General features: G+C 37.4%; 1 protein-coding gene across 3 annotated transcripts in view; it reads right to left on the bottom strand.

The window, feature by feature from the left end:
* Positions 1-18,079, bottom strand: part of HORMAD2 (HORMA domain containing 2) — a 92,866-nt gene that overhangs the window by 42,336 nt on the left and 32,451 nt on the right. For all 3 annotated transcript variants that reach the window (XM_003938458.3, XM_074391164.1, XM_074391163.1), the window contains exons 6-10: positions 15,507-15,527; positions 14,817-14,843; positions 7,529-7,596; positions 4,470-4,627; positions 4,037-4,284 (exon numbers count right to left, since the gene is read on the bottom strand). In XM_003938458.3, the coding sequence (XP_003938507.1) occupies positions 4,037-4,284; positions 4,470-4,627; positions 7,529-7,596; positions 14,817-14,843; positions 15,507-15,527 (522 nt within the window). The remainder of the gene's footprint in view (positions 1-4,036; positions 4,285-4,469; positions 4,628-7,528; positions 7,597-14,816; positions 14,844-15,506; positions 15,528-18,079) is intronic.

Below are 18,079 nucleotides of genomic sequence, written 5' to 3'. Positions count from 1 at the left end.
AAAACATGTTCCAGAATATTCAAAATATTTTTATCAATCATACACAAAAATCAGAAATTATCCAGATGTACACCAACAATAGAATGAATAAATTGTCAGCATGGTCTACAAGAACATGTAAAAATACTCTATGATTCAATGTCTATTCAATAAATAGGAGAAACTAATCTATGCAAATAGAAGTCAGGATAGCAATAGTCTTGTTGAGTAGAATAGTGGCTGTAAAGTAAAACTGGGGGTTTCTCGGGGCCCAGTAGAATTCTGTTTCTTGATGTGACCGCTTCTTTCACATGTTTATTCAGGAGGGCTGTGACCAAGACAAAGCAAGCAAGATGTCCAGGGGGCAAAATTTAAGAAGGCCTTTACTCTTGGCACCTGAGATTTTCCTTTAAATATGTTCTCTAGGCACCTTGCTTATATTACCCTCATCTCAGCTCTAGTATTCAGCTTGTGAATATTTATTGAGCTGTATAATTATTATATACATTTTTTACTGTATGTTTATTGTACTTGAATTTAAAAATGTTAAGGAGGTCTGGTCTATTTCATTCCATAAACAAAAATAAACTTTAAGTGGATTAAAAACCTAAATGTAAAAAGAAAAACTTTAAAACTTTTAGAATAAAATATGAGAATATTATTAATGACTTCAGATAGAGAATTCCTTAAGGATCTCCAAATGCACATATTAAAGGAAAAGATTAGACTATATTAAAATTTAAAACTTATGTTTATCAAAAGACTTCTTAAAGAAAGTAAAAAGATGAGCCACAAACATGAAAAAAAAGTACTGCAACATAAATGAGTGAAAAAGAATTATTACTAAGCACATATTTTTTAAACCACTGAGGAAAAGATAGACAAATGCATGAAAGACATGAACAGCTATTTAATATGAGAAAAATAGGCTGGCCAAAGAAAAGACGCACAAACATACAAATAATCAGGAAAATTCAAATTAACATCATGAGGCATTACCATTTCATATCTAGCAGACTGGCAGAAAACATACACTCTGACAATAAGTGTTGGCAAGAATGTAGGGCTCACTCTTCCACTGTTGGTAGTGGGTTAAGTTGGTAAGATCACTTTGGAAAACAGTTTTGCATTACCTAATAAAGTTGAAAATACACAAGCCTAGAACTATTTCATACATTCCCAAGAGACCTCTTTGACAGGTATATGGGAGGTATGCACATGAATGTTTATAACAATGAAAAAGAATGTCTATCAAGTGTCTATCAAGAGTAGAATACAGCGGTGAAAACGAAAGAAAACAACTACACACAACGGCTAAATCTCAATTTTGAGGTTCAAGCAAAAGAAGAAACTCATAGAAGAATACCCAGAATATGATTACTTTGATATAAAAATTTAAAATGAGTAGATGTATTCATCCATGGCAAAACTATAAAGAAGAACAAGGGAAAGGTAATCATGAAGATCAGGAGAGGGGTTACCTTGGGGGTGTGCAATGAGGAAGGGGTACATGGTGGTTTCTAAGGTAGTAGCAATGTTCTACATCTTGACCTAAATGGAGGATATATGGAGGTTCTCATTATTCTTTAAACTGTACATATTATTTTTATGTACTCTACTATATGCATGGTATATCTCAAAATGAAATTTTTAAAGAAATAAAGGTTCTACATATGTATACACATGTATGAATGTGTGTGTGTGTGTGTGTGTGTGTGTGTGTGTTTTCCATGTATTCCATTAAGAAAAAAAAGGAATCCTTAGAGGTAAAGTGACAGTGACCACTTCACTAGACTTACTAAATTCTCCCATATGTTTGGCTGGCTGAGAGAGGAACTTCAATCAACTGAGTTTACCACAAAGTCCAGATCCTTGTACATATAATTCCAACTAAAAGTATGCTTGGAAAGGATTATCACATTTCTTATTTAATCTGTCAGTTGAACTATGCATTCTTTGTCTGTCCTGCTTTCATTTGGTAAAAAAAGAAAGAAATTCTTAATTAAAAGATAAAAATCTAACCAGGTTTGGAGTAATTCACTTTGAAAGGCCAAGGCAGGAGGATCACTCAAACCCAAGAGCTCAAGATCAGCCTGGGCAACAGAGGGAGACCCTGTCTCTACAAAAAAATAAAAAATTAGCTCAGTGTGGTGGCATACAACTATGGTCACAGCTACTCTGCAGGCCGAGGTGAAAGGATCACTTGGGCTTAGAAGGTCAAGGCTACAGTGAGCTGTGATTGACTACTACACTCCAGCACGTTAGCCTGGACAACAGAGCAAGACTCTGTCTCAAAAAAATAAAATACAAATAAAAACCTAGCTGAGGCCCAGCGTGGTGGCTCATACCTATAATCCCAGTACTTTGGGAAGCCCAAGTGGAAGGATTGCTTGAGCCCAGGAGTTTGAAACCAGCCCTGGCAACACAGTGAATGAGACCCTTGTCTCTACAAAAAATTTAAAAATAAAAAATTAGCTGGATGTGGTGGTATATGCCTATAGTCCCAGCTACTCAAGAGGCTGAGGTAGGAGGACTGCTTGATAAGTTGAGGCACCAGTGAGCCATGGTTGTGCCACTGTACTTCAGCCTGGGCAACAGAATGAGACCCTGTCTCAAAAACAACAACAACAACAAAAATTGCTGAAACATTCTTTTCTTAGCCTTCATTTTTTACCCTTTCTATGTTAGCTGTATCTTCCTTGAGTAAAATTGGAAGAGGAAAATTGCAACAAAATCCAAAGACATTTTTATGTTTAACGTCGAGAAAGCACTAAAAATGAAAAGCAACCTGTTGCTTGTTTGGCTATATTATTTATATTAATGGAATTAAAACTAGAACAACTAGAACCTCTTTTTAATGTATTAAACATAATACAGAGTTAAAACTAGAAGGAACCTTCAGAAGTTAGCTAGTACAGTCATCTATCTTTGAGTAAGACAAATTATCTTAAGCAAACAAGTTATCATACTAATCTTAAAATACCTCCTGAAAAGATCTTATAGCATCCCTTCCTACTGAAATTTTTTCCCTCTAACTTGGAACTCTTTTAGCACAATGTCGGTATCAGTTAACATTATTATCTAGACAACAGCCAGTTAAGGGTATGGAGTTAGATAGGGCATAATGGGACCCTAGAAAGAATCTAACTCCAAGTCTTTATTGGTGGAAAAGGGAGGATAAAGAGCTCAGAGACCTGACAGTTTGGCTCCACTGGCTCCAACCCCACCAACCACCTGACTAACCCCAGTGATTTAGACCCAAAGCTTGTCTCCCTCTACATAACCAGAAGTTGATTATTACTTGTTTTTACTCTGACTTGGGTTTATCCATAAAATTTATCTTCCCCAACTTCTCCCATCCAATTATCCCAATATTAAGAACTGATTTATATTTCCAATGAGTATGAATAAATACCAAGAATATTTTTCAATACTAAAAATATGTCATTTATAAATGTAGAAAAGAAAACCTCAAATTTTCTAAATTTATATTGTTAATAAAATAAATATATTAGAAAATCTTTTTTATTCTAGTTACAATTTCTTCTAATAAAGTACATTTCCTTTTAGAAGATTAAACTGTTTTAGACTAAAAACTATTTAACGTTAGAGGCTAGTCTTGTTTCTTTTCTTTTTTTGGTGGGGGGGGGAGGGGATGGAGTCTTGCTCTGTCGCCAGGTTGTAGTGCTGTGGCATGATCTCAGCTCACTGCAACCTCTGCCTCCTCGGTTCAAGTGATTCCCCTGCCTCAGCCTCCCAAGTAGGTGGGACTACAAGTGCGTCCCACCATGCCCAGTTAATTTTTTTTTTTTTTTTGTATTTTAGTAGAGAGGGGGTTTCACCATGTTGGCCACAATGGTCTTGATCTCCTGACCTCGTGATCTGCCTGCCTTAGACTCCCAAAATGCTGAGATTACAGGTGTGAGCCACTGTGCCCAGCCTCGTTTCAGTTTTTATAGTTGGCACACTACATGTGTAGACATGCCCTGGGTAGAAACTGAAAAATATCAATTGTGTTTAACTGACACAATAGAAAATTACTAAAGCTTTGCCTTACATGGTCATTGCATTCTTCCTCATCACAGTCTAGACCCTGATGGGCGATCTCAGCAGTGCTGTTCTCCTGAAACAGATTGTTCTTCAAATCTGTCACTTTGGTAGCCTCTGTTATGACTTTTACTTTCATCCTATGAAAGCCAGTGGAGACAAATCCGACTTGCAGGTTGATAGGCTCCCTGTCAAACAGCAGGAACTGTGAATCCACCCCTTCTTTAAAACCGGGGGGTTGGTAATCATGTGGGGTCACTGCAAAATGAAAAGGGCAAAAAGCCATGAAAACTGAGCTTAAACAGAACAAGTTAGATTAATCTTTCATGTGTAGCAACAGACATCTCTTTCAGATGCTTGCAAAATCCTTCTACTTATATAAAATATTAGTTCAGCAATTACTTCAGCAATAAGAAGGAATTAGCCTAAAGTTTTCTACCTACCTGCATTATAGTAGTGCAGTTTCATAGTAAGTACAGCATTATTAGGAAGTGGTTCAAGGTCCTGCATCAGTATATACAATTTACGAATCAGTAGAACACTGGCTTTCTTAATATCTTCATTGTTTGTTCCACTTTCAAAGCTTGTACTGCTGCTACAACTACATAGGAAAAAAGCATACTTTTCAATCATATACAATATTGACAATCTATGTCAAAAGGAACAAAACTTTTGACTATGTGATTAAATATAAATTAAACATTAGGACATTTTGAGACATTTTTAGAATGTAAATTAGGAGAGGGATGGTACTTTTTGCAATGTATATACAAAGAATTTCTTAAGTAGCAAATTCCCTAAAAATATTTAAAATATGATCTTTTAAAAAAATTGATTAGCAAAAAATCATATACCACAGTAGTAAGAACAATGAATTTTGAATTAGGTGACCTGGCATCTAATATCAGCTCTGCTGCTACCTAGCTGAATTACCTTGGTCAAGTCATTTAGACACACTCTAGGTCAGTTAGCTCATTTGTGAGATAAGTGTAAGGACATTTCTACAACTCTCAAGCATAAAATCCATCACCAGTTCTGGGCCTTTCTACCATCTGATTATCTCTCAAAAGTATCCCTTCCTCACTCTTGTGTTGATTACTACTGTGGCTATTTTTCCTGTTTTCCTTCTTGTCCACACTGCAAAATCTTCTCCATATCACTGCTGAAATAATATTACTAATAGGAATCTGCTCATGTTACTTCTTACTTAAAAGTCTTCTATTATATCCATCGCCTTTCAATCAAACTCAGGGTGGTATACAATTCCTTTCACAACCTGTCACATTGTCACCTCCATCCTCATCTGCAGCTACTACCCAGTTTCCTCTCACTCACAATATTTGCATATGCTGTTCACTTTGCTTGTACTGTGCTTTTCCACTTCTCTTCCTGATCATCCTAGATTAATCCTTTAATACCTAGCTCATATGCCACCTCTTCAAGGAAGTCTTCTCTGACAATACCATCAACTTATCCTTAGAATAACTGTTTGTCTTCTAGACCGTGAGTGGCTATATCTTTCATCTCCACAGTACAGAGTTTGGTGCCCAGCTATTCAATCAACATTTGTTGAATTAATGAATAAATGAACAATTTGGACTAAATTACCTTTCAATTCTAAACTTTGTTTATTTATCTCCTTTCTTCCCCAGTTAGTCTCACATTTGAGTAGTTTCCAGGAAGGACCATGACTACAATGTATTTATACAGTGCCATTAACAAAGTTAGCTCTTAATATGAAAAATAAACCTAAGTAATTAAACCGTTAGATTTTTCCCTAACTGATCTTTGCAGGCAGTGTGAATTCACAAAGCAAACATTTATTAAGTGAATACATTAGCTCCTTTTCCAATTTTGAACAACTTAAAGATTTACCAACCAAGATTTAACCAATTCAAATGTAGATAACCAGAGTGAAGGGCTATAGGCATGTAGCTCATGGGATCCTACAGGATACATCAGTAAAATCATATTCAGAACTCCCATTTAAACAAAGGCCTATCTTTCTTCTCTAGGAAATCAATAATATGCATTACTTTCTCTCCTCCTTATTATATGAAAGATCTGGCTATTTTTATTTTACTGCTTACCTCCTGGCATATGTGCCTTCAGAACAAAAGAGTTTAATCTGGCCATCAGCATATATTTGAGTTTTGGAGAATAAAAAGTAACTTTTTATGTGAGAAAGTATGTATAAAAAGTGCTGCTGTCTAAGCTGTAAAGTATTCTACAATGTTAGCTAATAAAAGGTAATATTTTAATTCTCATTTTTGGAACTGATTTTCTCTTCACATCCTAGTGCTGTCCGTAGATTTCACAAATGGAAGGATAATTAAGGGAGTGAATCTTGGAGAAAAGTCCTCAAGCTCATGGTAAATGATGAGCCAGGGCTAATAGTAGGGAAAATTGAAAATTAGGCCATGTCTCTCATCCTTCCTTTCAGGGGCATCCGTCCCCTTTACTTGGATTCCTCTATTATCCAGAGCTTTTCACCATCATCTGTACCATCCATTACTATGCCATCTCATCAGCAATACTTAGCTCTCCATCCCTCCTGGCAGGTCTAAATCCAAAAGCTACTGAGAGAAAAATACCCCATTTCTTTCTTTTTTTTTTGAGACGGAGTTTCACTCTTGTTACCCAGGCTGGAGCGCAATGGCGTGATCTCGGCTCACCGCAACCTCCGCCTCCTGGGTTCAGGCAATTCTCCTGCCTCAACCTCCTGAGTAGCTGGGATTACAGGCACGAGCCACCATGCCCAGCTAATGTTTTGTATTTTTAGTAGTGACAGGGTTTCACCATGTTGACCAGGATGGTCTCGATCTCTTGACCTTGTGATCCACCCGCCTCAGCCTCCCAAAGTGCTGGGATTACAGGCTTGAGCCACCGCGCCCGGCCTACTGGGAGAAAAATAAATGTTGCTCTTCAATGAAACATCTCCATCTGCACTGGGGACCTTCTGAAGCATATGTCCTGGTGTTTCCTATTTAACCCATTAGTATACCTAAAACTTGGAGTTTTCAATGTAATAGGAAAATACAGTGCTTTCTAATCTTTTCATACAAGGACAGATAGAAAATGATATCTATATGACATACTAGGTTGTGCATATAGGCAAGTAGTCCAGAGGTATTATCTACTCCAGGCACAGTCTGGCTATATTGAGCATAGAGAGGATCAGTATCTTGGCATAGCAGTTGAGAAACTTTGGATTAATGGGTAGACAGAGCCTTATGAAGTACTTCAATCAACAGCGTATAGGCAACTTATTAATATAATTTCTACCATTGTGTTGCCTGACATTTTCTCTATTCCCACCAGCTTAATCCACAGATTTCAGGAATGTAAACAATTGTTGCAGCCCCTTTTTATAATAGTGCTTTTCTGTAGGGTTCATGGGGAAATTTGAAAAGAAGTATAAGGCCTTTCTCTGTCCTCAAGAAGCTTACATTTAACCTCAATCCTATATATTTCTCATGTTCATTAAGCAGTTAGATTCTACCTGTCAAAATCCATAGTGGCTCCTTCTTTCATGTATTTGAATTTGAACTGGTACATCTCAGTCACTTTCTACAAAAAACAAAGGAAATAAAGAAAAAATAACAATTTAGAAAAGAAATCCAGAATCTTACCTGATAATAAGGAACATTTTCACTGTGTACCTAATATGCTTCCTATATATCTGTTTCACAGCATCAATTTGTTCAAGAGTAACATCTCCAAATATAAAGACAACCTAGTTTTTTTCCTCTGTGCTAAAAATAAATTAGATGAAAGATACTATTATTACCATTTTAAAGCTGGAAAAATGAAATCACAGAGTCAAGTATCTAACCCAATTAGGTAAATGAACAGTAGAACCACTTCAGAAATCATTCATTCATGTAACAAATATTGTACTGAATGTCTACTTTGTGCCAGGCACTGGAGTCACAGTGGTGAACGAGACAGAAAAGGTCCCTGTTTTTCTGGAATATACAGACAATCCAGTAGGGGAAACAGTCAATAAATAAATAAACAAATGAAATAAGCTAATTCCGATAGTGTAAGTGCTGTGAACAAGAAGCAGATGCTGTGATTGAGAGGTACATGAAGGAGACAAGCGCTGCTTCAGTTAAGGCCAAGGAAGGCCTTGCTGAAGAGGTGAGGTGTGAGTTAAGCCTCAAGGGTCAGTTATGTGCAGATCTTGGGGGTGGGTGCCTCAGGCAGAGGGAACAGCAATACAAAGCCTCTCAAGTGAAAAGGGATGCCTTTTCTAGGATCAGAGACAAGGACCAGTGGCTGGAAACCAGTGAGCAAGGGAGAGAATGCAAGAAATGAGGTTATAAAAGACTTTGGGACCTTGTTGGCCATGGTAAGGGGTTCGGATTTCATTCTAAGTAAGCCAGAAGTCTACAGAAGGGTTTTAAGCAGGTGAGTGATGTGCATTTTTTAAAACATCACCTTGGCTCCTTGAAAAGTGCAGAGGGCAAGAAATAAAAACCATGAGAGCAATAAAGAGGCTACTGCAGTAATTCAGGGAAGACTACAGTGGCAACAGGAAAATTAGAAAAAATTAGAAAAGGAGCGCTGATCTCTGACATCAAGTCTTAGTCTTGTTTTTTCGGTCCTGCACTAAAAACTAGATACTACTGCTCTCTGCTTTCCTCATTGTTAAGAAAACTAGAAATAAAGAGGGACAAATTTCCTCATAAGAGATATATTCTATTTAAAATAAAATGAATGTCTGGCCAAGCACAATGGCTCATGCCTGTAATCCCCGCACTTTGGGAGACCAAGGTGGGCAGATCACCTGAGATCAGGAGTTCAAGACCAGTCTAGCCAACCAACATGGCAAAACCCTGTCTCTACTAAAAATACAAAAATTAGCCAGGCATGGTGGTACATGCCTGTAATCCCAGCTACTCCAGAGGCTGAGGCAGGAGATTACTTGAACCCAGGAGACGTTGGTTTCAGTGAGCCGAGATTGCTCCTATGCACTCCAGCCTGGGTGACGGAGTGAGACTGCATCTCAAAAAATAGAATAGACTAGAATAAATAAATAAATATAAAAATAAGTAAATAAAATAAACATCTAGTAGTTGAAGCAAATGTTTAGCCAATATACGTCATACAGATATGTCCACAGAACTAGAGAAGTACTAATGACAGGTAAAGGGTATAAGCTTAAATCAGAACACAAAAAAATGTCCTTGGCCGGGCACAGTGGCTCACACCTGTAATCCCAGCACTTTGGGAGGCCGAGGCAGGCAGATCACCTGAGGCCAAGAGTTCAAAACCAGCCTGGCCAAAATGGTGAAAGCCCCGTCTCTACTAAAAATACAAAAATTAGCTGGTTGTGGTGGTGCACACCTATAGTCCCAGCTACTCAGGAGGCTGAGGCATGAGAATCAGTTGAGCCCAGGAAGTGGAGGTTGCAGTGGGCCAAGATCACATCACTGCACTTCAGCCCAGGCTACCAGAGAGACTGTCCCTCCATGCTCCCAAAAAAGTCCTTTATTCATCTGGTTCAGTATTTGATCCTTGACAATGGGAGAATGAGGATGTTAGACTGATCAGAAAAAGTCTCAGTGTTTCTGTTACTTTAAGTCTCCCAGTTTTGCTGATCTTAAACCTTAACATGAAACTTAATTACAGGTGATCAGCTCCTGGGAAAACTGGCTCATGCTGCTTAAACTCTAAGGAGATTGATGTGTAATGGAGTTAATTTTAAAAGATAAAAGCATTTTCCTAATAAGACAGTCTACTTGAGAAATCAAATCAAGTTCACAAAACTGTTTTGTAAATACAGTAGGACAGACAGATGAGATTAGAGGTGCCTATAGCAACAGGTTCACTCCAGATAGGCTAGATGAACAGTCCCCTCTTAGCCAATGCTGGGTGTAATTGCTCTGCCAAGCAAACAATGCCCATTCTTCCTGCCTGCCTATGTTTCTCAATCAACTCTAGCTTTTTAATGCTCTGAGTGATCTTTTGTTTTTTAAAACTGTATCAAGAGGAGGTCGTTTTAGTAATTGATAATTGATAATTCAGCCCAGGCTACCAGAGAGACTGTCGCTTTATTATTTGATCCCTGAAGCAACTAATAAAAGAGTTATATTAATAACTGTTTTACAGAAGATGCTAATCCTTAATAACTTTAGTCTAACTCTGGCTTATCTAGGAAGGTATACTTACAGCAGGCACTATTCCTTTTTTTGCTTTTTCATTTTGTTTTGTTTTGTTTTTTGAGACGGAGTCTTGCTCTGTCACCCAGGCTGGGTCAATGGAGCAATCTTGGCTCACAGCAACCTCCACCTCCCTGGTTCAAACGATTCTCCTGCCTCAACCTCCTGAGTAGCTGAGATTACAGGCACGTGCCACCAGGCCTGACTAGTTTTTTGTGTTTTTAGTAGAGACAGGGTTTCACCGTGTTAGCCAGGATGGTCTCGATCTCCTGACCTCATGATCTGCCCGCCTCGGCCTCCCAAGTGCTGGGATTACAGGAGTGAGCCACTGCACCCAGGCCAGCAGGCACTATTCTTAATACCTCATATAACACTTTTCAGACTAATGTGTTGCCTAATAAAGATGAACCATTGAACTGCTCATCAGTGGTTCCTATGAATCATACTAAATCTAGTCACATAGGCCAAAGCAACAGAAACATATGCAGCCTTTCCTTTTCCTTCCATATTCCAACTCACTAGTAAGAATTTTCAGGTCTATCTCTAAAGCAAATCACAAGTCCAGCTGATACTTGTTCTCTGTTCTACTTGTTCTCTGTTCTGTAGCCAAAAGGAGTTTTTGAAAATACAAATCAGACCATGTATTTCCTTTGCCTAAAATTCCCCATTAGCTTCTTACCACCCTTAAAATAAAATCCAAAAGTTATCCGGATCTGCAAGGCCCCACTCATCTATCCCCTGCCTGCCTCTCTGACCTTATTTCTGGCCACTTTCCCTTGCACTCAGCTAAGCTCGAGGCTCATGGCACCTTTTCTGTGCTCAAACACCAATATTCCTTCCTGCCTTAGGGCCTTTGCACAGCCATACTCTGGAACATGCTGTCTCCAGTTAATGATAAGAATAATATTCAGGCACTGCCCTAAATATTTTACATCAGTTCATTCTTGTGTAGCCAACACTTGGAAGCAGACATTATTATTCTCATTATTGATGAAGATAGTAAAAGATAGAACTGCAATTTGACTCCAGTGCCTGTGACGTTAACTATGGTGTTATCTGGCCTGTCACATGCCATTGCCCCTCACAGACTTGCATGGGCTGACTCCTCCTGTTTATTCATCTTAGCTCAAACAGTAGCCTGCCAGGGACGCCTCCTAGGAACTGCCTAATCTAACACAATCATCCAAACCCTCCTTCTTCATTCTCCACTTCAGCACTCTCTAGCACACCACCTGTTAAAAAAATTTCTTCATAGCACTATGTCTATGTGAAATTATTGGTACTAATTTTTATTTACTTATTTATTGTTTATCCTACCTCATAAGAATGTAGGCTTCTAGAGAGCAGGGATCTTGCCTATCCCATTCACGCCTGTATTTTTATACCTTAAACAGTGCTAGGCATATAAAAGGAACCCAATTAATATTTGCTGAATGAATAAATATTTGGCCAGGGTAGAATTCATGCTTACTTAGGATTTCATCCTATAAGGATTTTTTTCTGAAATAAAGTATCTAAACGTATATTGTGGCTAGAAACAGAAACCACTTATAGTTAAGTTCATGAAGCAGTCTATTAAAAGTGAGTGTTGGCCAAGTGCAGTGGCTCACACCTGTAATCCCAGCATTTTGGGAGGCTGAGGCAGCAGGATCCTTTGAGACCAGCCTGGACAACATAACTCCATGTTTACAAAAGTTTTTAAAAATAACTGGGCATCATGGTGAACAACTGCAGTCCCAGTTTCTTGGGAGGCTGAAATAGGAGGATCGCTTGGGCCTAGAAGGTCAAGGCTGTCATGAGCCAAGATCGCACCACTGCACTCCAGCCTGGGTGAAGAAGGGAGAGCCTGTCTCTTAAAAAAAATAAAAAATAAAGAGTGTTGACCACCTTCAATGGTAAATAGGCAGAAAGGATTAGATAATGAAACCATAAGATTTATGCCTTCACAATATTCATATATAATAATTATATATGGTTGTACATGCATTAAGCTATGTAAATCTTTCTTATTTACATTTTGGTTTACATGTTTTACAAATACTTGCTTACTCATTTTGTAGTGTGTGCCTATAGAACAGCTACACTATCACTCTTCACTACTTTAGTACTTAGTTTACTTAGCTACTTAGTTACTTTGTTGGTCATCTCTTTCATGAGATGGAACAACCAGAACAAAACTTCAAGCCCTGAAGCACCCCAACTTTGTGCAATGCTGAAAACTCTGTTGGCCTTCTGAACCAAGGAAACACACTTGTTTGATTTAAGCCAGAGGTTCTCAATTGTTGCACCATGACATACTCTTCATGGTACAATTTTAATCCACGTGTCTAGTGTATTTTTGCTTCAGGCATATATAAACATTGTTATTGTTTGTGCAATTTTGTTTAGAAAAGGTTATACTTCTAGGCATACAACTCAAGAAACATGGCATCATATGAGATAAATGCCAAAGACTATGTTTATGTTAGAAAATTGTTTTGTGAATACATAAGAGAATGAGATCAGGGAGGTAAATAGTTGTATCAATGACTTGATGCTAAATAGCAACCCTAAAACAATATAACTTGTGGATGCTTTTTAGGACCTACGAACATGGCTATACCACAGTAGTAGTCACATTGTAATTATTACTGACTTGTTTGGGTTCTTTTGAGTGTTTTAGAATCACCCAACATACTACCGAAATTTTTAGTAATAGAAAGTATACCCTGAACATATAGAGGTTAGGGATCACTACCTACCTGTAAAAGGAACACTCTGTAAACATTCACAATATGTTTTCCTGAGTCATAAACAATAGCTCAAAACTTACCACACAACAAGCTTTTGTTTTCTAACTTCATTACTATATATGCCTGCGTTTCTTCCCACTCTGTAACATTTTCTTGTAATTAAGCTCAATTTGCTTAGCATTTCACTACCTCAAAAAACCCTGGTTTCAAACTAGGAAGTTTTCATGCATAAGAAAACATGATAAATACTACACTAAGAAAATGACAAATTTAATAACTATTAGAAGGTTTTATTTTGGGAAACTTCCCTTCAGACTTAGGGTGTGCTGGGAAGCATTTTGAAATGAAACAAGAGACAAAGGTAATAAAAGATAGAACTAGTTTGGGCATTGAGGAATTGTTACATACTATATGCAACAGTTTTCTTACCCCTCACTTAAACAGCTTAATATTCTTGCTAAGAAAGAACATTAAGAGCTAAAAATGCATAATTAAGTCTAGAATACCACCAGTTAGGCTAAATGTGTAGGCTTAGAGCAGGAAAATTGAAAGCAAAGAAAAAGTAAAGAAAGTTACACATCATCTTGCAAAGAAAGAATATTAAGAGCGAAAACCGCATAATTCAGTCTAGAATGCCACCAGTTAGATTAAATATGTAGGCTTAGAGAAGGAAAATTGAAAGCAAAGAAAAAGAAAGCTAGGAGAAAGACAAAGAGAATAAAGTGAGAAGAGAACAGAAGGTTCCTCCCTCCATTTCTGTGCCACAGCCACATTCAAAGTGGCCCAAGTAACTATTATGTGTCCAGGATTATGATATTCACTCTGGGAGACAGAAAACAAGACAAGACTCTTGTCCTCAAGAATTCATAATCTGGGCCGGGCATGATAGCTCATGCCTGTAATCCCAGCACTTTGGGAGGCTGAAGTGGGCAGATCACTTGAGGTCAGGAGTTCGAGACCAGCTTGGCCAACATGGTGAAATCCTGTCTCTACTAAAAATATAAAAATTAAAAATATGGAAAATATAAAAATTAGCTGGGCATGGTGGTGCACGCCGGTAATCCCAGCTACTCAGGAAGCTGAGGCAGGAGAATTGCTAGAACCTGCCAGGCAGAGGTCACAGTGAGGCAAGATTGCACCACTACACTCCAGCCTGTGTGACAGAGTGAGACGCTGTCTTAAAAACAAAAAAGAATTCACAATCTGGTTGGGGAGATTAAGTAATCAATATTAATCAATTGAGTGTGTTAAATTGTGGGGGTTCTGCTGGAAAAGGAATTTAAAGAAAGAAGTTAGTTTAGACCAAATAGCCAAAGAGGCTTACATATAAGATTTGAACATAGTTGGCCTTGAAGATGAGTCGGATTCTCTAAACAGCGGGAAGAAATCTAAATAAAGAGAGAAGAGGTAAAGCTCTGAAAATCTATAAAAGCATGAAAAGGCGAGAATTGGCAAAAAAGAAAATTAAAATTATGCTATATCTCATTTATTTTCCCAAAAGGTCATAAACAGAAAGGATTCATAATCAGTTTAATAAGAAAATGTGGTTTTATATTACTTGGGGAAAAAAGTCCATAGAAATTAAATTTAAAAAAATTAAGAAAAAAACATGGTTTTATACTTTTATACATTAAGAGACTCTGAATGCCAACAGGTTAGGGAATAGGCTCAGTTCTTCTCAATGCCTTTCTCGCCCAATACCCTTAGATAGTTTCTGAAAAATCTTGAAGAGATTGGTCAAGTTTATAGTAAAATATACTGAAAGAGCCCACTATGAGTTCCTCTGCTTTTATGGTAGTCTAGTAACATAATCTATAGCCTCAACTCAGATAAACATATTAAAATATAATATACATATACTACCCACCTATATGTTTGTGTGTGTTCTTACCTCAGGTCCTGTGGGATTTGCATAAAGCTGTATAAGGGAAAATAAACAGCATTTAATTTCTGGAATTTACTGGATTACTCCTCATAGAGTACATTTTTTATATAGAGTTCAATTTGTGCTCTATTAGTATATACATATTTTAAGCTAGAGATAGGCTATGCTTATTTTGTGAATGCAGAGTCTTAGAATATTCTATGAGCACTGAATAAAATGAAATTAATAATGAGACATTTATAATTACCATAACTGAGCTACAAATAAATTCTAAATAATCCATTATGGCTTAAAATTTGTTCAGTAAATCACAGATCTAAGACTCTCAATGGCATCTTCTCATTTTCTAGTCTTAACTACATATAACATGTTAAACTCAAAGGTATACAGAATTTTGAGTCTACCAAACTTCAAAAAACAAAAAATTTGGAGTCTGTAAAGTAACTAAAAAAATAAAATCCTGAAAGCCAATAAATGAAGCAGATAGTACAGCCTATATATTTTCCCATGTATTATACCAAAGAAATATACAATTCATAATTTTTTAAAGACTTTTAATAGATCTTATGTTTTTAATTTCCAAGACAGATAAAGAAAATCAGGTAGGAAGAGGGAGAATAATGTTTTAATGTTTCACTTGCCAACAGACAACAAAATAGAGACCAAGGCTTGGTCTTTAAATGAGTATGTACTTACTGTCAGCACTGCCATACGTAGCTTCCAGAGAAAGAAAAAAACTAGTGTTATTACATACTTGCACCTATATTATCACTCTTTTTAATAGACTAATTAAAATATTATATTTCAAAGAGGTTCCAAAGATTTGGGTAGGAAAAAAATATCCAGAAAGCCAGAAAGAAAGGATAGAGTCATCTGTCAGTATTGGAGAGGGAAATTAGTTCCAGGACTCCCTCTGAATACCAAAATCCGTGTGTACTCAAGTCCCTCAGGGAGTATATGAAAAGTCAGCCCTCCATATCTGGGTTTTGCATACACAAATACTGTATTTTCTCTTTTCATTCTTTTTTTTTTTTTTTTTTTTTTTTTTTTTGAGACAGAGTCTCACTCTGTTGCCCAGGTTGTAGTGCAGTGGCATGATCTCTGCTCACTGCAACCTCTGCCTCCCGGGTTCAATGGATTTTCCTGCCTCAGCCTCCCGAGTACCTGGGATTACAGGCACCCGCCACCATGCCTGGCTGATTTTTGTATTTTCAGTAGAGACAGGGTTTTTCCATGTTGGCCAGGCTGGTCATGAACTCCTGACCTCAAATGATCCTCCCATCTTGGCCTCCCAGAGTGCTAGAATTACAGGCATAAGCCACTGCCCCAGGCCTGTATTTTCAATCTACCTTTGGTTGCAGATGTGGAAGCCACAGATACAGAAGGCCAATTTTATTTACTGAAAATAATCCATGTATAAGTGGGCCCATGAAGTTCAAATACATGTTGTTCAAAGGTCAACTATACTTTTTTTCGGGAGGGTCAAAATTAATTTTATGCTAAAAATTTAATATATGAAGCCAGGTGCAATGGCTCACGCCAGTAATCCTAGCACTTTGGGAGGCAGAGGTGGGTAGACTGCCTGAGCTCAGGAGTTCAAGACCAGCCTAGGCAACATGGTGAAACCTGTCTCTACTAAAATACAAAAAATTAGCTGGGAGTGGTGGTATGTGCCTGTAATCCCAGCTACTCGGGAAGCTGAGACAGGAGAATTTTTCAAACCCGGGAGGTGGAGGTTGCAGTGAGCTGAGATTGCACCATTGCACTCCAGCCTGGGTGACAGAGCAAGACTCTGTCTCAAAAAATATATGTATATATATTATATGTTAACAATTTGGATAGCAATTTTTTTGCATTACAAAGGGGAATTTCCTAGATATCTAAAAATTGATTCTTTGCTATAGTTTTTTTCTCTCCATTTCTGAATGACTAGCATTTTTAAATTTATATATTGTACATATTTTGGGAGTACATGTGATATTATTGTACATATTTTGGGAGTACATGTGATATTTTGATACCTATATACAATGTGTAATGAGTTCAACTGTACTTTAAGTCATTTCTAGATTACTTACAATACCTATTACTATGTAAATGTTATATAAATAGTTGTTACACTGTTATTTTTTATTTGTATTATTTTTTATTGTTGTACTGGTTTTTTTTCTAAATATTTTCGAATTGGTTGAATCTGTGGATAGAGAATGCTCTGATACATGGAGGGCCAACTGTACTAATTATTCACTCATTCAAGTGAGTGCCTGTTATATACCCAGGGCTCTGCTGGAGAGGAGAGAGACAAAAAAGATAACTATCCCTACTCTCAAAAAGTTATATTTTAGTTCTGGAGGCAAAAGATACATAAAATAATTCATTATTACTAAATAATTAAATATGCTACAAGTACATCAAAAAGTATCCCATTTGAAACTAGTCTACTAAAGTAAAAATGTCTTATATGTCCATAAAGTCCTTGTCCTCCCTACATATAATACTACTATGAACAGATTATCTCTGCTTGAAAGAGTAATATATAGACATAGATAGAAATATAATCAAGCCAATGATAATTGTTTTTAAAAACTAGAATACAAATCAGAAAATTTCAGGCCAGGCACAGTAGTTCATGCCTATACTCCCAGCACTTTGGGAGGCCAAGGTGGGCAGATCACTTGAACCCATAAGTTGAAAGCCAGCCTGGGAAACATGGTAAGATGCCATCTCTACAAAAAAGTAAAAAAAATTAGCTAGGCATTGTGGTGCACACTTGCGGTCCTAGCTACTTGGGAGGCTGAGGCAGGAGGATTGTTTGAGGCCTGGAGGTTGAGGCTGTAGTGAGCCGTGATCGTGCCAATGCACTCCAGCTTAGGCAACATAGTGAAACCCTGTAAGAAAGAACAAGAGAAAGGGAGAAATAAAAGAAAGAGAAGAAGAAAGAAAAGAAAAGAAGAGAAAAGAAAAGGAAAGAGAAAATTTTCAGAACCATGATTTCATTTTGAAGGACTAAAACTTTACTGCCACTCTGTGGCCATTTTGGTTACTGCATATAATTGATTTTAAGACTGCATAGTGAAATACACTTTCATTAATTGAGTTCACTTATTTATGCATTCATTCAAAAATGGCCCCAACCTCAGGGAACATTCAGACTAGCAGGGGAGAACCACGTTAAACAAAGAAAAGCAAAGATAGCTGCATCATTATCATGGTGTTCATTGCTATGAAGAAGCGGCATGGGGTGCTATGAGAACATAAAATCAAGGGAC

Source organism: Saimiri boliviensis, chromosome 21, assembly GCF_048565385.1.
Source record: "Saimiri boliviensis isolate mSaiBol1 chromosome 21, mSaiBol1.pri, whole genome shotgun sequence".
NCBI lineage: Eukaryota > Metazoa > Chordata > Mammalia > Primates > Cebidae > Saimiri > Saimiri boliviensis.
The sequence above is the reverse complement of the archived record's forward strand: the minus strand, read 5'-3'. Positions and strand labels throughout refer to the sequence as shown.